The sequence below is a fragment of the Bacillus rossius genome, chromosome 16, assembly GCF_032445375.1.
Source record: "Bacillus rossius redtenbacheri isolate Brsri chromosome 16, Brsri_v3, whole genome shotgun sequence".
In the NCBI taxonomy this organism is placed as follows: domain Eukaryota; kingdom Metazoa; phylum Arthropoda; class Insecta; order Phasmatodea; family Bacillidae; genus Bacillus; species Bacillus rossius.
In genome coordinates, this window is record NC_086343.1 from 2472304 (window position 1) to 2500136 (window position 27833).

Genomic DNA, 27833 nt, shown 5'->3' on the forward strand with positions numbered 1-27833 from the left:
GGCCAGGACTCCGCACCAGAGCTCGGCTGGGGGCCAGGACTCCGCACCAGAGCTCGGCTGGGGGCCAGGACTCCGCACCAGAGCTCGGCTGGCGGCCAGGACTCCGCACCAGAGCTCGGCTGGGGGCCAGGACTCCGCACCAGAGCTCGGCTGGGGGCCAGGACTCCGCACCAGAGCTCGGCTGGGGGCCAGGACTCCGCACCAGAGCTCGGCTGGGGGCCAGGACTCCGCACCAGAGCTCGGCTGGGGGCCAGGACTCCGCACCAGAGCTCGGCTGGGGGCCAGGACTCCGCACCAGAGCTCGGCTGGCGGCCAGGACTCCGCACCAGAGCTCGGCTGGCGGCCAGGACTCCGCACCAGAGCTCGGCTGGAGGCCAGGACTCCGCACCAGAGCTCGGCTGGGGGCCAGGACTCCGCACCAGAGCTCGGCTGGGGGCCAGGACTCCGCACCAGAGCTCGGCTGGGGGCCAGGACTCCGCACCAGAGCTCGGCTGGGGGCCAGGACTCCGCACCAGAGCTCGGCTGGGGGCCAGGACTCCGCACCAGAGCTCGGCTGGGGGCCAGGACTCCGCACCAGAGCTCGGCTGGCGGCCAGGACTCCGCACCAGAGCTCGGCTGGGGGCCAGGACTCCGCACCAGAGCTCGGCTGGGGGCCAGGACTCCGCACCAGAGCTCGGCTGGGGGCCAGGACTCCGCACCAGAGCTCGGCTGGGGGCCAGGACTCCGCACCAGAGCTCGGCTGGGGGCCAGGACTCCGCACCAGAGCTCGGCTGGCGGCCAGGACTCCGCACCAGAGCTCGGCTGGAGGCCAGGACTCCGCACCAGAGCTCGGCTGGAGGCCAGGACTCCGCACCAGAGCTCGGCTGGAGGCCAGGACTCCGCACCAGAGCTCGGCTGGAGGCCAGGACTCCGCACCAGAGCTCGGCTGGCGGCCAGGACTCCGCACCAGAGCTCGGCTGGCGGCCAGGACTCCGCACCAGAGCTCGGCTGGGGGCCAGGACTCCGCACCAGAGCTCGGCTGGGGGCCAGGACTCCGCACCAGAGCTCGGCTGGCGGCCAGGACTCCGCACCAGAGCTCGGCTGGAGGCCAGGACTCCGCACCAGAGCTCGGCTGGAGGCCAGGACTCCGCACCAGAGCTCGGCTGGAGGCCAGGACTCCGCACCAGAGCTCGGCTGGAGGCCAGGACTCCGCACCAGAGCTCGGCTGGAGGCCAGGACTCCGCACCAGAGCTCGGCTGGAGGCCAGGACTCCGCACCAGAGCTCGGCTGGGGGCCAGGACTCCGCACCAGAGCTCGGCTGGAGGCCAGGACTCCGCACCAGAGCTCGGCTGGCGGCCAGGACTCCGCACCAGAGCTCGGCTGGCGGCCAGGACTCCGCACCAGAGCTCGGCTGGCGGCCAGGACTCCGCACCAGAGCTCGGCTGGGGGCCAGGACTCCGCACCAGAGCTCGGCTGGAGGCCAGGACTCCGCACCAGAGCTCGGCTGGCGGCCAGGACTCCGCACCAGAGCTCGGCTGGAGGCCAGGACTCCGCACCAGAGCTCGGCTGGAGGCCAGGACTCCGCACCAGAGCTCGGCTGGAGGCCAGGACTCCGCACCAGAGCTCGGCTGGAGGCCAGGACTCCGCACCAGAGCTCGGCTGGAGGCCAGGACTCCGCACCAGAGCTCGGCTGGAGGCCAGGACTCCGCACCAGAGCTCGGCTGGAGGCCAGGACTCCGCACCAGAGCTCGGCTGGCGGCCAGGACTCCGCACCAGAGCTCGGCTGGAGGCCAGGACTCCGCACCAGAGCTCGGCTGGAGGCCAGGACTCCGCACCAGAGCTCGGCTGGAGGCCAGGACTTCGCACCAGAGCTCGGCTGGCGGCCAGGACTCCGCACCAGAGCTCGGCTGGAGGCCAGGACTCCGCACCAGAGCTCGGCTGGCGGCCAGGACTCCGCACCAGAGCTCGGCTGGAGGCCAGGACTCCGCACCAGAGCTCGGCTGGGGGCCAGGACTCCGCACCAGAGCTCGGCTGGAGGCCAGGACTCCGCACCAGAGCTCGGCTGGCGGCCAGGACTCCGCACCAGAGCTCGGCTGGCGGCCAGGACTCCGCACCAGAGCTCGGCTGGCGGCCAGGACTCCGCACCAGAGCTCGGCTGGGGGCCAGGACTCCGCACCAGAGCTCGGCTGGCGGCCAGGACTCCGCACCAGAGCTCGGCTGGAGGCCAGGACTCCGCACCAGAGCTCGGCTGGAGGCCAGGACTCCGCACCAGAGCTCGGCTGGAGGCCAGGACTCCGCACCAGAGCTCGGCTGGAGGCCAGGACTCCGCACCAGAGCTCGGCTGGAGGCCAGGACTCCGCACCAGAGCTCGGCTGGAGGCCAGGACTCCGCACCAGAGCTCGGCTGGAGGCCAGGACTCCGCACCAGAGCTCGGCTGGAGGCCAGGACTCCGCACCAGAGCTCGGCTGGAGGCCTCACCTTGCTGCCGAAGATGAGGCCCAGCAGTGGCGTGGCGGTGAGCTGCGTGTGGCAGAAGAAGATGATGAACAGCAGGTCGGGGTTGGCGGGCGACTGCAGGAACAACCTGCAACAGCGACCCGCTGTCTCGGCGCCCCTACCACAACCTAGTCGCGTGCTTCCAGTACCCTTCACAGACGCAGCATCTAACCACTTGAGCAGCCTCTGCCAGGAGGCTTGACTCCGACGGCCTACCGAGATACTTGAAATACTCTTCTTGCAAAAAAATTGGCTCTCCATATTCACAGACACTTAACAAAGGGAATAAAGTATAGATGCGTTTGTGAGTTCGTGAGAGAATGACACAATAATAAGAAATTTAATGAGTTTCTATTTAAAACCATATTTAATATGTTTTAGGTTAGTACTTTATTATACTTTAATATATTTATATTTAATATATTCTTCATTCTTCATCAGAAACTGCAGAAATTTGTAATGTGTTACGTAATTTGTGTTTTTAGGTTTGATTCCTAAATATAACTTATTATAAGTTGTTTATGTTTCATGGTTCAGAGTAAGAGATGGCGTGCACACCTTAACTACGGCAAACAACAGTCAAATAAATAAATAAATAAAATAAAGAGAGCCATCGACAGAATGAATCTGCGGGCAGAAAGGGAGAACCCCGAGAAAACTCCACCGGATAAAAGAATCGTCCACACCTAAAGGGAGGAAAGTAATCTAACTTTTGGTAGGAAGCCTTAATCAGGCCACTATTTTATTAGGATTAAATCTTATTTGGTTCTGTTAATACAATTTTTATATTAATCCACTGTCTTGTTGTGAACCTATGTTTGGAATCAGTTTTTAAATAAACGTGTATTCGGATGGGTAATGATTTTATATTGACGGGTTAAAAGATTATTAATTTTATAACTTGCACCGTGCCGCCTCAAAGTCGCCTCTGAATACATTCTAGGCGCCATTACAGAACAGTCATTCGAATAAACCAGGCGAGGTTGGATATCATCATCGTCAAAAATTATATTATAAACTAGGCAAAACACTTCTTTGCCTCCCATAAAGAATATTTATATATTTAAAAATTCTGAAAATTGTATCATTTTACTTGGGATTGGAGACCAATAAATAACATTGAGCTTCTTCGACTACGGTATCGGCAGATGCAAGGGCGACTCCAGGGGGCTATCGGGCAAAGAAATTATGCAGCTAATAAAAAAAATTAATAAGCCAGAACATTGGCCTTGAAATATTTACACATTTATGGTCTCTAAAGTGCTGTACTTTAACTAAACTTTATTAGTTTCATGTAACTTTTGTTGATAGAAAAGTTTAACATGTGAATTTAAATAGCCAATAAAACAAATATTTCCTCCATAAAAAATAAAAACAACTAAAATTTGGGCTCGGGAGAACCTATCCCTCTTACCCCTCCCTCCCCCCCACCCCTAGAGCCACGCTTGTCAAAATGTTTTCTTGTTTGTACACTTAGAGGCAAATTATATTATTTATTAATGGTCTCCACTTAACAATAAATATAATTTCGAATGATGTTTTACTGAACCTTGTTTTACGAGCTCTTGTTTGAACAATGATCGCAATAGTTATCACGAAGGGAGACTCTCCGACATCGCGGAGTAACGGACCTGGACTCGAGAGCAGCCGAGATCAGCCGGAACAGCACGATGTCGGCACTCACATGGACACGTTGAGGATGTCGGCACTCGCATGGACACGTTGAGGATGTCGGCACTCGCATGGACACGTTGAGGATGTCGGCACTCGCATGGACACGTTGAGGATGTCGGCACTCGCATGGACACGTTGAGGATGTCGGCACTCACATGGACACGTTGAGGATGTCGGCACTCGCATGGACACGTTGAGGATGTCGGCACTCGCATGGACACGTTGAGGATGTCGGCACTCGCATGGACACGTTGAGGATGTCGGCACTCACATGGACACGTTGAGGATGTCGGCACTCGCATGGACACGTTGAGGATGTCGGCACTCGCATGGACACGTTGAGGATGTCGGCACTCGCATGGACACGTTGAGGATGTCGGCACTCACATGGACACGTTGAGGATGTCGGCACTCGCATGGACACGTTGAGGATGTCGGCACTCACATGGACACGTTGAGGATGTCGGCACTCGCATGGACACGTTGAGGATGTCGGCACTCGCATGGACACGTTGAGGATGTCGGCACTCGCATGGACACGTTGAGGATGTCGGCACTCACATGGACACGTTGAGGATGTCGGCACTCGCATGGACACGTTGAGGATGTCGGCACTCGCATGGACACGTTGAGGATGTCGGCACTCGCATGGACACGTTGAGGATGTCGGCACTCACATGGACACGTTGAGGATGTCGGCACTCGCATGGACACGTTGAGGATGTCGGCACTCGCATGGACACGTTGAGGATGTCGGCACTCACATGGACACGTTGAGGATGTCGGCACTCGCATGGACACGTTGAGGATGTCGGCACTCGCATGGACACGTTGAGGATGTCGGCACTCGCATGGACACGTTGAGGATGTCGGCACTCGCATGGACACGTTGAGGATGTCGGCACTCACATGGACACGTTGAGGATGTCGGCACTCGCATGGACACGTTGAGGATGTCGGCACTCGCATGGACACGTTGAGGATGTCGGCACTCACATGGACACGTTGAGGATGTCGGCACTCGCATGGACACGTTGAGGATGTCGGCACTCGCATGGACACGTTGAGGATGTCGGCACTCGCATGGACACGTTGAGGATGTCGGCACTCGCATGGACACGTTGAGGATGTCGGCACTCGCATGGACACGTTGAGGATGTCGGCACTCACATGGACACGTTGAGGATGTCGGCACTCGCATGGACACGTTGAGGATGTCGGCACTCGCATGGACACGTTGAGGATGTCGGCACTCACATGGACACGTTGAGGATGTCGGCACTCGCATGGACACGTTGAGGATGTCGGCACTCGCATGGACACGTTGAGGATGTCGGCACTCACATGGACACGTTGAGGATGTCGGCACTCGCATGGACACGTTGAGGATGTCGGCACTCGCATGGACACGTTGAGGATGTCGGCACTCGCATGGACACGTTGAGGATGTCGGCACTCACATGAACACGTTGAGGATGTCGGCACTCACATGGACATGTTGAGGATGTCGGCACTCACATGGACAAATTGAGGATGTCGGCACTCACATGAACACGTTGAGGATGTCGGCACTCACATGGACATGTTGAGGATGTCGGCACTCACATGAACACGTTGAGGATGTCGGCACTCACATGGACATGTTGAGGATGTCGGCACTCACATGGACACGTTGAGGATGTCGGCACTCACATGAACACGTTGAGGATGTCGGCACTCACATGGACATGTTGAGGATGTCGGCACTCGCATGGACACGTTGAGGATGTCGGCACTCACATGAACACGTTGAGGATGTCGGCACTCACATGGACATGTTGAGGATGTCGGCACTCACATGGACAAATTGAGGATGTCGGCACTCACATGAACACGTTGAGGATGTCGGCACTCACATGGACATGTTGAGGATGTCGGCACTCACATGAACACGTTGAGGATGTCGGCACTCACATGGACATGTTGAGGATGTCGGCACTCACATGGACACGTTGAGGATGTCGGCACTCACATGAACACGTTGAGGATGTCGGCACTCACATGGACATGTTGAGGATGTCGGCACTCACATGGACAAATTGAGGATGTCGGCACTCACATGAACACGTTGAGGATGTCGGCACTCGCATGGACACGTTGAGGATGTCGGCACTCGCATGGACACGTTGAGGATGTCGGCACTCGCATGGACACGTTGAGGATGTCGGCACTCGCATGGACACGTTGAGGATGTCGGCACTCACATGAACACGTTGAGGATGTCGGCACTCACATGGACATGTTGAGGATGTCGGCACTCACATGGACAAATTGAGGATGTCGGCACTCACATGAACACGTTGAGGATGTCGGCACTCACATGGACATGTTGAGGATGTCGGCACTCACATGAACACGTTGAGGATGTCGGCACTCACATGGACATGTTGAGGATGTCGGCACTCACATGGACACGTTGAGGATGTCGGCACTCACATGAACACGTTGAGGATGTCGGCACTCACATGGACATGTTGAGGATGTCGGCACTCGCATGGACACGTTGAGGATGTCGGCACTCACATGAACACGTTGAGGATGTCGGCACTCACATGGACATGTTGAGGATGTCGGCACTCGCATGGACACGTTGAGGATGTCGGCACTCACATGGACATGTTGAGGATGTCGGCACTCACATGGACACGTTGAGGATGTCGGCACTCACATGGACACGTTGAGGATGTCGGCACTCACATGGACATGTTGAGGATGTCGGCACTCACATGGACACGTTGAGGATGTCGGCACTCACATGGACATGTTGAGGATGTCGGCACTCACATGGACATGTTGAGGATGTCGGCACTCACATGGACACGTTGAGGATGTCGGCACTCACATGGACACGTTGAGGATGTCGGCACTCACATGAACACGTTGAGGATGTCGGCACTCACATGGACATGTTGAGGATGTGGGCACTCGCATGGACACGTTGAGGATGTCGGCACTCACATGGACATGTTGAGGATGTCGGCACTCACATGGACACGTTGAGGATGTCGGCACTCACATGGACATGTTGAGGATGTCGGCACTCGCTTGGACACGTTGAGGATGTCGGCACTCACATGAACACGTTGAGGATGTCGGCACTCACATGGACACGTTGAGGATGTCGGCACTCACATGGACATGTTGAGGATGTCGGCACTCACATGAACACGTTGAGGATGTCGGCACTCACATGGACATGTTGAGGATGTCGGCACTCGCATGGACACGTTGAGGATGTCGGCACTCACATGGACACGTTGAGGATGTCGGCACTCACATGGACATGTTGAGGATGTCGGCACTCACATGGACACGTTGAGGATGTCGGCACTCACATGGACATGTTGAGGATGTCGGCACTCACATGGACATGTTGAGGATGTCGGCACTCACATGGACACGTTGAGGATGTCGGCACTTACATGGACACGTTGAGGATGTCGGCACTCACATGAACACGTTGAGGATGTCGGCACTCGCATGGACACGTTGAGGATGTCGGCACTCGCATGGACATGTTGAGGATGTCGGCACTCACATGAACACGTTGAGGATGTCGGCACTCGCATGGACATGTTGAGGATGTCGGCACTCACATGGACACGTTGAGGATGACGGCACTCACATGAACACGTTGAGGATGTCGGCACTCACATGAACACGTTGAGGATGTCGGCACTCACATGGACACGTTGAGGATGTCGGCACTCACATGGACACGTTGAGGATGTCGGCACTCACATGGACACGTTGAGGATGTCGGCACTCACATGAACACGTTGAGGATGTCGGCACTCACATGAACACGTTGAGGATGTCGGCACTCACATGGACATGTTGAGGATGTCGGCACTCACATGGACACGTTGAGGATGTCGGCACTCACATGAACACGTTGAGGATGTCGGCACTCACATGAACACGTTGAGGATGTCGGCACTCACATGGACACGTTGAGGATGTCGGCACTCACATGAACACGTTGAGGATGACGGCACTCACATGGACACGTTGAGGATGTCGGCACTCACATGAACACGTTGAGGATGTCGGCACTCGCATGGACACGTTGAGGATGTCGGCACTCGCATGGACATGTTGAGGATGTCGGCACTCACATGAACACGTTGAGGATGTCGGCACTCGCATGGACATGTTGAGGATGTCGGCACTCACATGGACACGTTGAGGATGACGGCACTCACATGAACACGTTGAGGATGTCGGCACTCACATGAACACGTTGAGGATGTCGGCACTCACATGGACACGTTGAGGATGTCGGCACTCACATGGACACGTTGAGGATGTCGGCACTCACATGGACACGTTGAGGATGTCGGCACTCACATGAACACGTTGAGGATGTCGGCACTCACATGAACACGTTGAGGATGTCGGCACTCACATGGACATGTTGAGGATGTCGGCACTCGAATGGACACGTTGAGGATGTCGGCACTCACATGGACACGTTGAGGATGTCGGCACTCACATGGACATGTTGAGGATGTCGGCACTCACATGGACACGTTGAGGATGTCGGCACTCACATGGACATGTTGAGGATGTCGGCACTCACATGGACATGTTGAGGATGTCGGCACTCACATGGACACGTTGAGGATGTCGGCACTCACATGGACACGTTGAGGATGTCGGCACTCACATGAACACGTTGAGGATGACGGCACTCACATGAACACGTTGAGGATGTCGGCACTCACATGGACACGTTGAGGATGTCGGCACTCACATGGACACGTTGAGGATGTCGGCACTCGCATGGACACGTTGAGGATGTCGGCACTCACATGGACACGTTGAGGATGTCGGCACTCGCATGGACACGTTGAGGATGTCGGCACTCGCATGGACACGTTGAGGATGTCGGCACTCGCATGGACACGTTGAGGATGTCGGCACTCGCATGGACACGTTGAGGATGTCGGCACTCACATGGACACGTTGAGGATGTCGGCACTCGCATGGACACGTTGAGGATGTCGGCACTCGCATGGACACGTTGAGGATGTCGGCACTCACATGGACACGTTGAGGATGTCGGCACTCGCATGGACACGTTGAGGATGTCGGCACTCGCATGGACACGTTGAGGATGTCGGCACTCGCATGGACACGTTGAGGATGTCGGCACTCGCATGGACACGTTGAGGATGTCGGCACTCGCATGGACACGTTGAGGATGTCGGCACTCACATGGACACGTTGAGGATGTCGGCACTCGCATGGACACGTTGAGGATGTCGGCACTCGCATGGACACGTTGAGGATGTCGGCACTCACATGGACACGTTGAGGATGTCGGCACTCGCATGGACACGTTGAGGATGTCGGCACTCGCATGGACACGTTGAGGATGTCGGCACTCACATGGACACGTTGAGGATGTCGGCACTCGCATGGACACGTTGAGGATGTCGGCACTCGCATGGACACGTTGAGGATGTCGGCACTCGCATGGACACGTTGAGGATGTCGGCACTCACATGAACACGTTGAGGATGTCGGCACTCACATGGACATGTTGAGGATGTCGGCACTCACATGGACAAATTGAGGATGTCGGCACTCACATGAACACGTTGAGGATGTCGGCACTCACATGGACATGTTGAGGATGTCGGCACTCACATGAACACGTTGAGGATGTCGGCACTCACATGGACATGTTGAGGATGTCGGCACTCGAATGGACACGTTGAGGATGTCGGCACTCACATGGACACGTTGAGGATGTCGGCACTCACATGGACACGTTGAGGATGTCGGCACTCGCATGGACACGTTGAGGATGTCGGCACTCACATGGACACGTTGAGGATGTCGGCACTCACATGGACATGTTGAGGATGTCGGCACTCACATGAACACGTTGAGGATGTCGGCACTCACATGGACATGTTGAGGATGTCGGCACTCGAATGGACACGTTGAGGATGTCGGCACTCACATGGACATGTTGAGGATGTCGGCACTCACATGGACATGTTGAGGATGTCGGCACTCGAATGGACACGTTGAGGATGTCGGCACTCGAATGGACACGTTGAGGATGTCGGCACTCACATGGACACGTTGAGGATGTCGGCACTCACATGGACACGTTGAGGATGTCGGCACTCGCATGGACACGTTGAGGATGTCGGCACTCACATGGACACGTTGAGGATGTCGGCACTCACATGGACATGTTGAGGATGTCGGCACTCACATGAACACGTTGAGGATGTCGGCACTCACATGGACATGTTGAGGATGTCGGCACTCGAATGGACACGTTGAGGATGTCGGCACTCACATGGACACGTTGAGGATGTCGGCACTCACATGGACATGTTGAGGATGTCGGCACTCGAATGGACACGTTGAGGATGTCGGCACTCACATGGACACGTTGAGGATGACGGCACTCACATGAACACGTTGAGGATGTCGGCACTCACATGGACATGTTGAGGATGTCGGCACTCGAATGGACACGTTGAGGATGTCGGCACTCACATGGACACGTTGAGGATGTCGGCACTCACATGGACACGTTGAGGATGTCGGCACTCGCATGGACACGTTGAGGATGTCGGCACTCACATGGACACGTTGAGGATGTCGGCACTCACATGGACACGTTGAGGATGTCGGCACTCACATGGACATGTTGAGGATGTCGGCACTCACATGGACACGTTGAGGATGTCGGCACTCACATGGACACGTTGAGGATGTCGGCACTCACATGGACACGTTGAGGATGTCGGCACTCACATGGACACGTTGAGGATGTCGGCACTCACATGGACATGTTGAGGATGTCGGCACTCACATGGACATGTTGAGGATGTCGGCACTCACATGGACATGTTGAGGATGTCGGCACTCGAATGGACACGTTGAGGATGTCGGCACTCACATGGACACGTTGAGGATGTCGGCACTCACATGGACATGTTGAGGATGTCGGCACTCGAATGGACACGTTGAGGATGTCGGCACTCACATGGACACGTTGAGGATGACGGCACTCACATGAACACGTTGAGGATGTCGGCACTCACATGGACATGTTGAGGATGTCGGCACTCGAATGGACACGTTGAGGATGTCGGCACTCACATGGACACGTTGAGGATGTCGGCACTCACATGGACACGTTGAGGATGTCGGCACTCGCATGGACACGTTGAGGATGTCGGCACTCACATGGACACGTTGAGGATGTCGGCACTCACATGGACATGTTGAGGATGTCGGCACTCACATGAACACGTTGAGGATGTCGGCACTCACATGGACATGTTGAGGATGTCGGCACTCGAATGGACACGTTGAGGACGTCGGCACTCACATGGACATGTTGAGGATGTCGGCACTCACATGGACATGTTGAGGATGTCGGCACTCGAATGGACACGTTGAGGATGTCGGCACTCACATGGACACGTTGAGGATGACGGCACTCACATGAACACGTTGAGGATGACGGCACTCACATGGACATGTTGAGGATGTCGGCACTCGAATGGACACGTTGAGGATGTCGGCACTCACATGGACACGTTGAGGATGTCGGCACTCACATGGACACGTTGAGGATGTCGGCACTCACATGGACACGTTGAGGATGTCGGCACTCACATGAACACGTTGAGGATGTCGGCACTCACATGGACATGTTGAGGATGTCGGCACTCGAATGGACACGTTGAGGATGTCGGCACTCACATGGACACGTTGAGGATGTCGGCACTCACATGGACATGTTGAGGATGTCGGCACTCGAATGGACACGTTGAGGATGTCGGCACTCACATGGACACGTTGAGGATGACGGCACTCACATGAACACGTTGAGGATGTCGGCACTCACATGGACATGTTGAGGATGTCGGCACTCGAATGGACACGTTGAGGATGTCGGCACTCACATGGACACGTTGAGGATGTCGGCACTCACATGGACACGTTGAGGATGTCGGCACTCGCATGGACACGTTGAGGATGTCGGCACTCACATGGACACGTTGAGGATGTCGGCACTCACATGGACATGTTGAGGATGTCGGCACTCACATGAACACGTTGAGGATGTCGGCACTCACATGGACATGTTGAGGATGTCGGCACTCGAATGGACACGTTGAGGATGTCGGCACTCACATGGACACGTTGAGGATGTCGGCACTCACATGGACATGTTGAGGATGTCGGCACTCGAATGGACACGTTGAGGATGTCGGCACTCACATGGACACGTTGAGGATGACGGCACTCACATGAACACGTTGAGGATGTCGGCACTCACATGGACATGTTGAGGATGTCGGCACTCGAATGGACACGTTGAGGATGTCGGCACTCACATGGACACGTTGAGGATGTCGGCACTCGCATGGACACGTTGAGGATGTCGGCACTCACATGGACACGTTGAGGATGTCGGCACTCACATGGACACGTTGAGGATGTCGGCACTCACATGGACATGTTGAGGATGTCGGCACTCACATGGACACGTTGAGGATGTCGGCACTCACATGGACACGTTGAGGATGTCGGCAGTCACATGGACACGTTGAGGATGTCGGCACTCACATGGACACGTTGAGGATGTCGGCACTCACATGGACATGTTGAGGATGTCGGCACTCACATGGACATGTTGAGGATGTCGGCACTCACATGGACATGTTGAGGATGTCGGCACTCACATGGACACGTTGAGGATGTCGGCACTTATATGGACACGTTGAGGATGTCGGCACTCACATGGACACGTTGAGGATGTCGGCACTCACATGGACATGTTGAGGATGTCGGCACTCGCATGGACATGTTGAGGATGTCGGCACTCACATGGACACGTTGAGGATGTCGGCACTCACATGGACATGTTGAGGATGTCGGCACTCGAATGGACACGTTGAGGATGTCGGCACTCACATGGACACGTTGAGGATGACGGCACTCACATGAACACGTTGAGGATGTCGGCACTCACATGGACATGTTGAGGATGTCGGCACTCGAATGGACACGTTGAGGATGTCGGCACTCACATGGACACGTTGAGGATGTCGGCACTCACATGGACACGTTGAGGATGTCGGCACTCGCATGGACACGTTGAGGATGTCGGCACTCACATGGACACGTTGAGGATGTCGGCACTCACATGGACATGTTGAGGATGTCGGCACTCACATGAACACGTTGAGGATGTCGGCACTCACATGGACATGTTGAGGATGTCGGCACTCGAATGGACACGTTGAGGATGTCGGCACTCACATGGACACGTTGAGGATGTCGGCACTCACATGGACATGTTGAGGATGTCGGCACTCGAATGGACACGTTGAGGATGTCGGCACTCACATGGACACGTTGAGGATGACGGCACTCACATGAACACGTTGAGGATGTCGGCACTCACATGGACATGTTGAGGATGTCGGCACTCGAATGGACACGTTGAGGATGTCGGCACTCACATGGACACGTTGAGGATGTCGGCACTCACATGGACACGTTGAGGATGTCGGCACTCGCATGGACACGTTGAGGATGTCGGCACTCACATGGACACGTTGAGGATGTCGGCACTCACATGGACACGTTGAGGATGTCGGCACTCACATGGACATGTTGAGGATGTCGGCACTCACATGGACACGTTGAGGATGTCGGCACTCACATGGACACGTTGAGGATGTCGGCACTCACATGGACACGTTGAGGATGTCGGCACTCACATGGACACGTTGAGGATGTCGGCACTCACATGGACATGTTGAGGATGTCGGCACTCACATGGACATGTTGAGGATGTCGGCACTCACATGGACATGTTGAGGATGTCGGCACTCACATGGACACGTTGAGGATGTCGGCACTTACATGGACACGTTGAGGATGTCGGCACTCACATGGACACGTTGAGGATGTCGGCACTCACATGGACATGTTGAGGATGTCGGCACTCGCATGGACATGTTGAGGATGTCGGCACTCACATGGACACGTTGAGGAAGACGGAGAGCAGGAACTCGTTGTAGATCGCCATGGAGATGAAGCGACTCTCGTTGAACTCGGACGGGGCCTTGCGCACCACGATGCACAGCCGTATCCCCCACACCAGGAACATCACCTCGACTGCAACACAGGGAACATCACCTCGACTGCAACACAGGGAACATGACCTCAACTGCAACACAGGGAACATCACCTCGACTGTAAAACAGGGAACATAACCTCGACTGCAACGCATACGTCAACTGCAACACAGGGAACATGACCTCAACTGCAACACAGGGAACATCACCTCGACTGCAACACTGGGAACATGACAACTGCAACACAGGGAACATACGTCAACTGCAACACAGGGAACAATTTTTGAAAATGCATTAGCATTCGTATTACCGAATACAAATATTCCCATTCCCGTCTGATTGATGTATTTTATACTTTAGTGATTGTTATTGAATACAGGTCCATATCATTAAAAACACCTATTTATTGTGAATATTAGTGATATAAATAGTGTTTATAAGCATTTTCAAGTGTATTTTCAAGCGTATTTATATAATCGAGGTAAGGTTATATTTCGTTAAGAGCATTATCGAAAAAATGATGAGAATGAATTTTTACAATGCGTGGGAACATGCTACAAAAATTGACAGGATGAAAAAAGGCTACATGCAAATAAATCTTATGTATGTGCTTTAAAATCACTTTAGTGTTTTATATTGAATGCTGTCCCATATAATTAAAAAAATTATTATTGTGAATATTAGAGATAGAAATTGTGTTTATAAACTTTTTCGAGTGTATTTATGTAAATAACGTATGTATAAATTATATACATTATAAATTATTATACTACTTGTTAATAAATAACAAAATAATAATTGAGATTAATCATTCATGATATTTATTGATTTTAATTATTAATTAAAACTTACCTCGATTACTTTACTAATTAAATTAAATTTTATACACATGTTTGTATTAATATATAATACATACTGAGTATTTATTTATATTTTAAACTTGATTGAGTTTATACTTTATCAACCAGATTTATAACACCACTCCATTCCTTACATTATTTTATTTCTATTAATTATTTGCATGCAAAATTTAAACTAACAGTTTTCTTACGCCAAATAAGTATAACTTCAAACGCCCGTACATAAGTACACGCATCCATTTATTTCCTCCCTCGTCCCTCAGAGATGTCTACAACTTTCCTTCTTTTTTATAACTTTAAAAATATTTCTTCATGATTGTCTGGAATCAAATCGAAAATTAAATTCAGGCGTTGTGGATGAAGCCGACTAACTCTACAACGCTTAGGTTCAGAGTGAATCATAAACTCTGTTGCCGTATTCACGTGCGCACGTTTGACGAGGGGAGGGAGAGAGAGAGAAATAGAGAGAGATAGAGAGAGAGAGAGAGAAACCTTTTGATGTTAAATTAAGAGCGAGCGAGAGAGAGATGGAGTGGAGAGCCTTTGTGCAAACGACTGCGTTAGAACCAATTCGCAGGCGACCCTGTAGCGACGGATAATGAAGACGACATTCCCAATTTACGTTCTTCTAACGAGCGCGGAGCGACGGAGCGCCGGACAAGCCAGAGGACGTAGCGCCGAAGGCACGCGGCGTGGGCAACTTGGCAACACAGCACAGTCTCCTCCGAGGCTGGCACTTCACGTCCGACATGACAGTGTTGCAAGATCCCACCTGGTGGTTATCCTACTGAAACATTCTTTTACGTTCAAGTATGGTTTGAATTACCGTTTATTTTCTTTATAATATAGATGGTCAATAACACACATAGACGTGTAACATCTTAGCTCTCGGCAGGAGTCATTTCGTGAATAGAACGGAAGTCGCATGTAACGGAAATGTGTAACCACGGTGCTGCCATCTGTGGCCGGGTGGCGCGAAACGAAGTTCCGAAAGCAAAAGGGAAAACTTTATAGTATTTAAATGTTTGACGAAATTTAACGAAATGAACAGCATTTTAATAAAATTCCTTGCCGAATTTCAAGTCAAAAGCCGGGTTTTTAGTATTTTTTCAAGTCTTTTTTCGGTTTTATCGGAGCCCTGAGTGTTCTGTGTCGCACGTCCTCTCTGTAACACCGAGGGGTAACTGACATGGCTTAGTTTTGAATGACTAATCACCCCCCGTCGGCCCGGGCCCAGGCTGGTGTCGGCTGCGCACTCGGCAGTGCAGAGCTGACTCACAGCTCCGGGGCCAGCCTGGACGGCTAGGAGGGGCTGGATGTCCTACGCAGGCCCGGCGCGTCCACACAGGCGAACCAGGCGACCGCCCAGGGCGGCGCAGCACGACACACAACACCTCATATCATGTGTTTAACGATTATTAAAACTAGATGAAAATGGATTTTTGTAACAGTTTGGAATGTTTATATTGATATAAGTAATTATTTGAAGTCCATGGTGACCTGTTTATGATTTGTAATATGTAGGAAAAAAAACACAAGCCTGCTTACATTTGATTGTTGACATAATCTTAAGCTTACGTGATGTATTTTGAGGCAAAGAAAATTTTTTTTGGGGTGTCCGGCCAGGAGGGAGGGGGGGGGGCATTAAGGTTTTTCGCCTAGGGCGCCAGTTGACCTTGCACCGGCCCTGGTCCCACGGCCAGACCCGAGTCTCTCTGGGTTGTCTGACGTGTCCCAGAGATGCGGTAGACCTGGTTATAAGCACCCTGAGGATACACTTGGAACAGGGTATTTCTCGGGTCAACCACAGGTTAGCCTGATGGTCAATGGAGGCTTTGAATATATATACTGTATAGAAGTCGCGAGTGGATAGGATTTACTCTACGTTTTTCAGAAGCGTATGATGAGCAGCTTGGGAACTTCACCGCTGCAGTGCGCTGCCGTAACGCCCTGTATCGTCTTAGTTGTTATTTACACGTTAGAGCGCAGCACTGTCGCCCGCTGTCATTCCCCGCACCGCCCATCCATCATTCACTGCAGCTCAAGGTCGTTCAACGGGAGGGGGAAGGGGTGTTTGAATAGTTAGACACTTGTCCGCTAGGGACCACCACGTGTCGATGCCCTAGAGATGGTGGCGATTGCGGCGGTGAATGAACCAACTACCTCAAAACCCTATTAGAAATTTTAACCTGGGCTGGCGACTTCTATACAGTATATATATTCAAAGATGGAGGGGAGGGAGCAGTGATGTGTTGCCTCAGCCTCCTCCCCAGACACTTCCAGGTTGCGTTTCATCGTTGAGTTATTCTGTTTGCCGTTGTGCAAATGTACTTAACAAATTGAAAATACAATTGGGTTCACCTGTGCGTCTTTGTATAGCCGTTGTTTTTTTTTTTTTTCAACACTCCCTGGATTCACCACGGACTCACTGGGAATGGAACAGAAATATTCATGTAAACTTACATATTTGTTAATTTGTACATTTACATGAAAATAACTGTATCACTACAAAATAGTGTTACCAATTATGCTTCGTGTTGCCCCAGTACCTCCAATATTTAGTTATTGGCAATCAGTTGTTTGAATAGCTTTCCAGAATTAGCTGCGCACGGTAAAACAAAATAGAGCCAAAAGTAATATAAAAAAGTAAACTTTTCTGTGACTTTAAAACCAAATAAATATAATTTTTATAAAATAACTGCATGCTTGTAAGCACAGACATATTTTAACTAAACACACTCTTTTATTGTCTAACATTTATTTCAAAATAACTTTACCATCGACAGTGCAAACTCTTACATATGCTTTTTCTAGTCTATATTTCTATATAATTATTGTGCAGCGGGACTGTATGTTTGTTTGTAGGAAATCAACTAAAAATTTGCCAGGCTAGTTATACAAATTATATTTCACTGTTATGAAATTACATAATGCATGCTGAACGAACAACATAAGAACACAAATTTGTTCGTTACCGAGGTTAGATGTTACTACACGTACTGCACGAAACTACAGTAAACTCGTGGAATAACATAATTTCAGTGTTAAGAAGACTGCAAGTATCCGCTCTACCGCTCTGGTTCTGGGGTAGAGCGCCTGCCTTGTGACTTGTAGGACCCGGGTTCGCGCCCCGGCTCCTCCAAGGCGGATTGCCCAGATGAAATGGTGGCATTTTCTCTGGTAGGAATACAATCCCTTGTAACAAGTCAGGCTACCAAAGAAACGGTGGGTGGAACAGAAAAAAACCTTCCAGGTGGCTTCCAAATGGGGAGCCCGTTTCTTTTCTTGGGCTCCCCATGCGGTGGCCATTCCGGGGGTTTCTCCGGGGGAACGGAGTTTTGCAAAAATATATATATATTTTAGTTTTGTAGCGTTTTAGTTTTTAGTAACTGTAGCATTATCATATTATAAATAAAGCTCAAACAATTATTAAAAAATGTTTTGCATTTGTACATAACATATTTGAATTAAGTGTGCATCAGTCAGTGAGTGGTTGTATACCGATGTTGGGTGTTCAACCATTTATCGGCATATATTTTCTTGAAATGTTACTGAGAGTTAAATTTTAGTCACAAACTATTGACCAGTACTTTTTTTTTTAGGAAAAAATATTTATAGGCACATAAATTTTATTTTTGATAAAACCACATAGTTTTCAATCAGGAAGATCGTCTTTAACTCACACACGTATTTTATGTACCAGTATTTGATACTTTCAAACAATATTATGATTAAAAAATTATTAATGTTAGGCCTCGTCAAGCAATGCGTGGTATATATATATATATTAATTATCTTACAAATAGACCCTTTTCAGTCAAAATTGCAAATGCATTTTAATTGTATTAGGTGTGCCGCAAAGTAGTAGTTTATCTCAAACACTCTTTAATATTTAATAAATTATATTCCAACTGTAATCTGAATTGATGAAGAAAAGATGCTGATAAAAAAATATATAATTGGGAAATATGTTTGTGAAACTGTTCAGCAAGATATTTCAGATGTCCAGATCTGATTTTCAAGTTAACAAACGTCTCTGAATTACGATAGCATTTATTGTATATAGTCAAAAAAACTAATTTAATTAATCAGAATTATCACATATTAAGAAATGACATTAAACGTGGTGTCCTCTTTTAAGAGCTTCTAGTTATATTGGAAGCCAAGCTTTTTTCACCAACATTTAGATAATACCTACTATTAGCAACACATGAAGATCTATAGTTCTTATTAAATTTATAACGTTCTCTGCATTTAATTTTAATTAGAATATAATTGAAAGTATGCAGAAAAAAGTTCTTAAATTAATATTTAAAAATCTCAGGCATTTAAATTAATTAGAATATGCTACATTCCTATATAAACTATTTGCATTTTATATTTATTAGACGTTCTATCAGTGATGCACTTTTTATCAGTGTTGTTAAAAGTACTCGGAAAAAGTAATTGGGCTCAATTACAATTACTGTGGTGACAATGTAACTAATTACAAGTAAAAATTACTTTACATAGAAGTAATCAGTAAAATTACAATTACAAATACAATTACTTTCCGCTACCATTTTAAAATTGACTTACGATTAAATTTTTTTACACACTTACATTAATATACATACATATATGTTTTGTTAAAAAATTATTTCATGTAATAATTAAATTTATTATCTTTAATTAAATGAATAATATTTGAGGACAAACTTGCTTGAATAACATCAAAAGACTTCATACAAGTAGCTACCTGTAATAAAAGTACTCGCCCGGGAAAATTTGTATTTCAAGGTGGAAAATTGTGCTATTTAAGCAGTTTTATTATCTAAAAATTGATTACACAGCACTTTCTTTGCCCCCGTTTGCCCCCACTTCAAGGTTTCAGAGGGGGGACAAAATACACTTCCCCCCCCCCTCTTGATGCGCCCCTGATTGATTGCGATGCGTTAGCGAGTAGTGGACACAACACAAGTAAACAAAGTGAAGACAAGAAGGCAAATATATCTAGAACCTGACAAGCCACTTCTGTGCTTTGTCATTTTTGATCATAGATGTTGTGCATAGGATCGTAGCACTACAAGCGTAAAATTATAAACTTTACTAAATACAAAAATGTATGTTCTTCTTGTTCTTAATTGTATTCATTATACGTTCGGAGAATAAAAGTAACGGCAAGTAAATATAAAGTATCGATTACCTTAATGTATCGATTACAATTAATGTTATGTATTCCGATTACAAGTACGAATTACATTTTTTAAATGTAACTCATTACAAGTATAAATTACTTGAAAAGTAATCGTTACAAGTAATCCGATTACTTGTAATTCGTTACTTAACAACACTGCTTTTTATTATATACATTTTATTACCATTTTTACCAATGAATATTTGTAGATTATTCAAAAGTATTTATAATTTTTTACAAGTTGGAAATCTTAATCAAAACCGAGTAATTATGTCTGAACCAACAAAAATGGTAAATAGAAAATGCAAATGTTTAATGCTTACGTTTTTTACCAATTAATGTTTCTAGATTATTCAAAAAGTTATAATTTTTTACTAATGGTTTTAAAGGTGTCACTAATTCTGTAATTGCCTGTGGAGTCTGGCCAGTAGTTAGGTTATGCCGATCCGAGCGCAGTGGATTGTGGATTCGGATGTGGATTCGGACCTGTGACCTTTGACCTCTGACGTCACTTCCAGCCGCTATCTTGGATTGCGTCACTTCCGACGGAAATTCCTGGAAATGACGTAATCCAATATGGCGGCCGGAAGTGAGGTCAAAAGTCACAGATCCGAATCCACAATCCACTGCGCTTGGATCGGCATAACCTAACTACTCTGGCCTGGAGCCACTGGCCAGCCAGTCGCAGCACGACTACCTCGGAGCAGCGCCCGGGCGCCAGGCTTCTCGGAACACCAGCCGACCTTCTGAACCGGGAATCCCCGGTACTTTCGGTACTAGGTAGTTTCTTTGATCAATGGCGCAGCGGTCGTTGATTGAAGTATTAATAGTTAGTTTTGAACGATTAAACAGGATTTAGTGACCAAAAGTACAAAGATAAACATTTCTGTTACAATTTTTTTTTATTGCAAAAAGGTAAAATTCTTGTCTTTAAATTTTGGAAAAAAAATCTTAACAAAAATCGTTTTAACGCTGACAAACTCACAGCATTATAAACTTAAAACCTTTCTTTTTCATAACATACTTAAAATAAAATATATTTTTTTTTAATAACTCCGGGCACTAGCAGCACAGCAGTCCGCACACCCCTAAAGCAAAGATTTTCTCGCCCGAGGAGAGTATGGAATGAAAGTAAAATTAGCGAGGAATATCAATGCAATTTTATGCTGTCGATATGGAGTCCTGAAAGTACCGAAAGAACTGGGGATCGATTGAAAACTCCCGGTTGTTTGGCTGCAGTGGTAGCAGAGCGTGGCAGCTCCGGGCGAGGCACTCACGCGTGGTGAAGGCGTGGTCCCACCAGTCCGTGCGGCAGAGGTAGGCCTTGAGGTCGTCGGCGGTGCGGCCCACCACGACGCGCGGCGGCGCCACCAGGGTGCGCACCAGCAGCAGCACCCCGCACACCCCCACCACCGCCCCCAGCCGCTTCAGCAGGTCCGCGTCCGTGATGCGCACCGCCTTGGCCGAGCGCACCCGGAAGATCACCGAGATCCTGCAGCACCACCACCACAGAGATCCTGCAGCACCACCACAGAGATCCTGCAGTACCACCACAGTGATCATTCTTCAGCACCACCGAGATCCTGCAGCACCACCACCGAGATTCTGCAGCACCGCCCAGATCTTGCAGCACCACCGATATCCTGCAGCACCAGAGTGATCATCCAGCAGCACCACCGAGATCCTGCAGCACCACCACCACAGAGATCCTGCAGCACCACCACAGAGATCCTGCAGTACCACCACAGTGATCATCCTTCAGCACCACCGAGATCCTGCAGCACCACCACCGAGATTCTGCAGCACCGCCCAGATCTTGCAGCACCACCGATATCCTGCAGCACCAGAGTGATCATCCAGCAGCACCACCGAGATCCTGCAGCACCACCACCACAGAGATCCTGCAGCACCACCACAGAGATCCTGCAGTACCACCACAGTGATCATCCTTCAGCACCACCGAGATCCTGCAGCACCACCACCGAGATTCTGCAGCACCGCCCAGATCTTGCAGCACCACCGATATCCTGCAGCACCAGAGTGATCATCCAGCAGCACCACCGAGATCCTGCAGCAACACCAAACACGTCCTGCTTCTCGCACTGGCCGCGCACATCCACGTCGCAGTAACAAGCCATGTTTAGCATCGCCTGTGTCACGTGGTTGGCTGGGTTTGTTTCAGGTGCATGTCCACTGTCAGCACACCAGTGCGTCCTGACTGGCCCGACCAAACAGGGCAATGGTTTCTCTTGCAGACGGCCGCCAATCACAAGGCAACAATCGCTAGCACGGGCATACCTTATTGCAGTCTAATGAGCGATCAGATTATTTCTAGAGACCGAGAAAATTCGCAGATTCATCTCGCGATAGTCTGAAATTCATACACGTATACCTTTAAGCTGCTTTTGCTATTGGCTCACTGTTCGTCTGGGCGACTCTGGGCCAATGAGAAACCCTCAACCAAAGAAGTGTCGAATTTCGGGCAAACCAGTTGAGACGACTCACAAGTCAGCAGCCAACGAACTGGCGTTATTTGCCCGAGTGTATACAGGACTGAGTAGACTATCATGGAGGTCATCGAAACAGTGAATTTTTCAGGTCCCTAATTATTTTCGCAATAATATGCCACGACTCTTTCATATATAACGTAAAATTTGCACTGACTTTTTTGTTGCGTTACGGAAATATATTTTGTTTGAAAAGTAACTGATTGCAGTAACAGACGACAGTGACGAAAAGAACTGAATACTAGTCATGAAGATAAGCGCGTGCTAAGATGTTTAACAGAAGATGTCTTGAGAATTAGGTAATAAAAACGGAGACATTTCAGGCCACACACGGGACATAACTCACCTCCAGGTCTTAAGCATCAGCGCTCCGTAAGTGAGGCAGAAGCCTATCTCTCTCAGCCATATCCTCAGAGTGCAAGTGTAGACGTTGGGTTGAGGGTACATAACAATCGTCTGGAACAAACAATACGAAACATGTTAGAAATTCTGAGTAATAGATTTAGTTTATAAAACGTAGGTTGGATTGTTTAGTGATAGTCAGAAAATAAATAAACGCATTGCAGTTCAGTTTACATTACATGATGATAGTTTTGAAAAATCGTCAGCAAGACGAAATATGTATACTGAGGAGTAAATATATCGCCTCTCATTTTATATATTTTTTGTTTACTGCGCTTTTTAGTTGAAATGCATGTTTCATTTTTATGTTGTTATTTTTACTGCCGTTTATTATGGTTATTTATAGTAAAAACAGTTTTTTGGCAGTTTGTATTTTTTTATGATATGGTCTATCTCAAAAGCCAGCAAAAACAACAGAGGAAATAACTAACGGTAAATACATACAACTCAGTCATATCCAGTGGCGTATACAGCAATTTTTTTTTGGCAGGGTTCGAGGATAGAAATTGAAAAACAAGTTTAAAAAAATATTTTTTAACACGTGAACACGTATATTAAAAAAAACTACATTAGCTAGGGGCACGTATTTTTCGCGTAATGATTTTGATACTAGATGAGAGTTAAAACAATGTGTCTGTGTTTCATGATTAGTCAAATTTATTTCAGGTACCTACATGTCTACTGTCAGCACAAAACTTACAGTAAGTAAGCGCGAAAGCAAACATCCCAAATGCCTCGGTCAAATAAGGTAACGGCTTCTCTTGCGGACGCCCATTACAAGGAAGAAACCCTGGCGCGCGCATACCTTATTTCTAGAGACCTGTAAAATTCGCGGATTCATTTCGCGATAGGATAGAGTCCAAATACTTTTGACATTATTTTGCTTCAGTGATTGGGCCACAGTTTATCTGGACTCTGGGCCAATGAAAAATCTTCAACAGAAGAATGAGCGAATCACGATCATTCCAGTCAACAGGTGTTACGAGTCGGTAACCAATCAGCAGATGTAATTTGCACGAGTGCATAGAGGATCATGGAGTATATCCTTTAGGGATTTGAAATCGCGAATTTTACAGGTCTATACTTATTTCAGTCTAATTGGCGTTCAGGTTTTTTTCGCGTAAAATACCTCTACTTTAGTTATCGATGGGCCGTACGATGTAGCGAGGTGGAGCAGTGGCAAGGCACTGCACTCGCTTCTCGAACCAGTGTTCCTGAGCAGGCCATGAACGATATTTTCCCTGATCCCAGATTGGCAGAGACAGGGATTGTGCTTTTATTTTTAAGGTAATTTCGCTTTTTAAACAAGATATTTCAGTGTTAGTTTATTATTCGTAGTAAAAAACCCAGTTTTATTAATAAAGATGACTATTTTTTTCAATAAATATTGCACAAGATATTTCTTAAAACTTATTTCCCCAAATGATGCAATTTTGATGACACGTGGTTAGAGACCGAAAATATTCACGGATTCATTTCGCGATAGGCTAGAATCAAAAAAATGTTTACCTTCACATTGCGTCACCGATTGGGAAAAAGTTTAGTTGGGGTACTCTGAGCCAGTTAATCACAGAGATCCTTGTTGACAGGTCTCAACAAGTCAGTAGCCAATGAGCAGATGGTATTTGGCCAATAGTGTAGAGGATTGTGAAGTCTATCCTGTAGGTCATCGAGATCAGTAATTTTTCCAATCCCTATACAGATGATGCATATTTACAATAAAATAACCTTAAATAAGCATATTCAAGGAGGAACTGTTTGGAATAAAAAATCATTTTGCAAGTGTTTGTTTTTTTGTTTTGAAAATGTAAAAAATAAGTCACTTTTAATAGATAAGAACTAAGAAAAAAGTAAAATTAATTATTTTATAATTCATCTAGACTAAATATTTTGGTACAGATTCATTTCCAACTAAACTACATTTTTATATTATTTGAGTATTGTTAAAATGTTGACTAATTCCATGTTTTTTATTTGAAACCCGGTGATTTATGGTGAATTAACTTTCATTTCGGTGTAAGATGGTGCACTGAAATGCTTATCGCTAGAGATACGGAAATTTCACGCATTAATTTAGTCGCAAGTTAGAATGCAAACCTTCACACTCTCGCACTGTGTTCATGATTGGACCGCAGTTGTTTAGACACGCCCCTCTACGACAGTGAGCCAACGATGACCAGCCAGGAGAGAAGTGAGCGAATCGGCTAGTGCCAATTAACAAGTATAAAACTGTTCTCACTAAAAAAAAATCAACCAATGGATAAGCAAACATCGGTTTAACACACCTATGACTTTGAATTCTACCCTGAGGCCAGACGAATTCACGAAATTTCCGGGTCTCTACTTATCGCAGTTCATTTTATAATCTGGATCCGGACTCGCTGCCACGCGCCACGCATGGCTCGCTCCTGGCAGCTGGCTCGTGGAAGGACACTCGTTAAACGATCCCCACTCACATAACTCCCAAATAAAATAACGGAAAAGTTTTCAAGCAAAGCTACGAAACCTTTAAAATTGTTTCGTCTGCCTGTAATTTTTTTTTCTTTTCAATATCCGTGTTTCGCACGACTCTACAAATTATTTAAGGGGGAAAACCATTGAACTTTTGTAGGACACGTAAGTACATCTAAATTGCGCGCACTTTTTGAGAAAGGACGATACTTTTAGCCAGATGGTTTTCAAAAACATTTCCAATGAAGAGAGTGCCGAATATAACCAATACCTAGAGACCGGAAAAATTCGCAGATTCATTCCGCGATAGTCTGAAATTCATACACATTTACCTTTAAGCTGCTTTCGCTATTGGCTCACTGTTCGTCTGGGCGACTCTGGGCCAATGAGAAACCCTCAACCAAAGAAGTGACGAATCTCGGGGCAAACACCAGTTGAGACGACTCACAAGTCAGCTGTCAACGAACTGGCGTTATTAGCCCCGAGTGTACAGAGGACTGTGTAGACTATCCTGGAGGTCATCGAAACCACGAATTTTTCATGTCCCTACCAATACCGGCCTTTATCAAAAACTGTTTATCTAATTAACGATGGAAGTAAATCAAAATAACATTTTATGAAAGAAAAAAAATAAACGGTTGCCTGTAATAAACTATAAAATATTCAGCACACACAAATGATTTTCAGTATTCTCGTCTGATTGCCATGCAGTATGCAGTATGGTGGCTGTCTCGTTCCTCCGCGGTGCAGCCCTTGAGGCAGCTGGCCGCTCCCACGGACCTCATTTCCCGCGGACATATTCATGCGCCGAGCACGGGCGCTCCCAGCTGCAGCCGCGCCGGTACCGCGGGGTCGTGACCAGCCCTCTGGTCCAGGGGAAGCAGTTTTAACACGCACTCGAAATATATAGTTTTTTTTTCTTTGATAAACCAACAAAATGTCCTCCCCTCCCCACCCCAAAAAAAGGGAGTTGTCTGTAAAGTCGGTTTACGGACGATAATTTTACGTGATAACGTCATAAGAAAACATCCATGAAAAATTTGCATACTTTTTAATTTTCATATATTATTTACAGTTTTTGAAAAATTTAATTTAAATAATTTGTTTAAATATAATCACGAACAATTAGCTAAAAAGCCCGCCTTAAACCTGATTGATATTAGGTATAGACGATTTTCTCGCACGGTGGTTGGCCGGTTCTTGCACGCTCGGCTCAGGCGGAACGTGACAATTTTTCGTGTGTGCAGCCGGCGTTCATCGATTTATAAGACGTTATCACGTCAAAAAAAAAACACCATATCTGAGGTGATGAATGAATAAATAAAAGCAGTACCTACGTTTTGAAATTAAAAAGAAATATCAATTATTAAGTATAATTACAGCGGAAAGACTTAGCATCCAAACACCATTGAAGGAATAAAGTGCAACATTAAGTAGTGATTTAGTGCTTCGGAACTTTCTTTTATGTTCTTCACCGCTATTGTATGAAATATATTTCCTGTAAAAAGGCAAGTGCAATCCACCAGCCTAAAATCATACATGAGATTCTAAATTTCTAATCTAATTTTACGTTGCCGTAATAATTTTTGTACATTAGTATTTTGATGTTGTTTTTGTGTGTCCGCGGGCTCCCAGTTTTGAGTTGCTCCCTTCACCGCTCGTTCTGCGAGTTCTCCGGAGAACAGCTTCCCCACTGTGCTGCTGGTACCACGTGTGTGCCAGGTGCTACATTAAGAGCATATCGCCAGTTTTGGACTATAGGTAGAGACCTGTAAAATACGCGATTTCAAATCCCTAAAAGATAGACTCCATGATCCTTTATGCACTCGTGCAAATTACATCTGCTGATTGGTTACCGACTCGTAACACCTGTTGACTGGAATGATCGTGATTCGCTAATTCTTCTGTTAAAGATTTTTCATTGGCCCAGAGTCCTTCAGATAAACTGTGGCACAATCACCGAAGCAAAATAATGTCAAAAGTATTAAATTTTGTTCCAAATTTTGGACTCTATCCTATCGCGAAATGAATCCGCGAATTTTACAGGTCTCTAACTATAGGATAACTAGAAAAAAAAGAACAATATAACACAAACCAGTTAAATGTTTCTCTTGCT

The 27833-nt window shown here is 47.9% G+C and overlaps 1 protein-coding gene across 1 annotated transcript in view; it reads right to left on the minus strand.

Moving 5' to 3' along the window:
- Positions 1-27833, minus strand: part of LOC134540277 (metabotropic glycine receptor-like) — a 92734-nt gene that overhangs the window by 2416 nt on the left and 62485 nt on the right. The window contains exons 7-10 of the mRNA XM_063382935.1: positions 23211-23320; positions 21635-21849; positions 14223-14361; positions 2458-2563 (exon numbers count right to left, since the gene is read on the minus strand). Coding sequence (XP_063239005.1) covers positions 2458-2563; positions 14223-14361; positions 21635-21849; positions 23211-23320 — 570 coding nt within the window. The remainder of the gene's footprint in view (positions 1-2457; positions 2564-14222; positions 14362-21634; positions 21850-23210; positions 23321-27833) is intronic.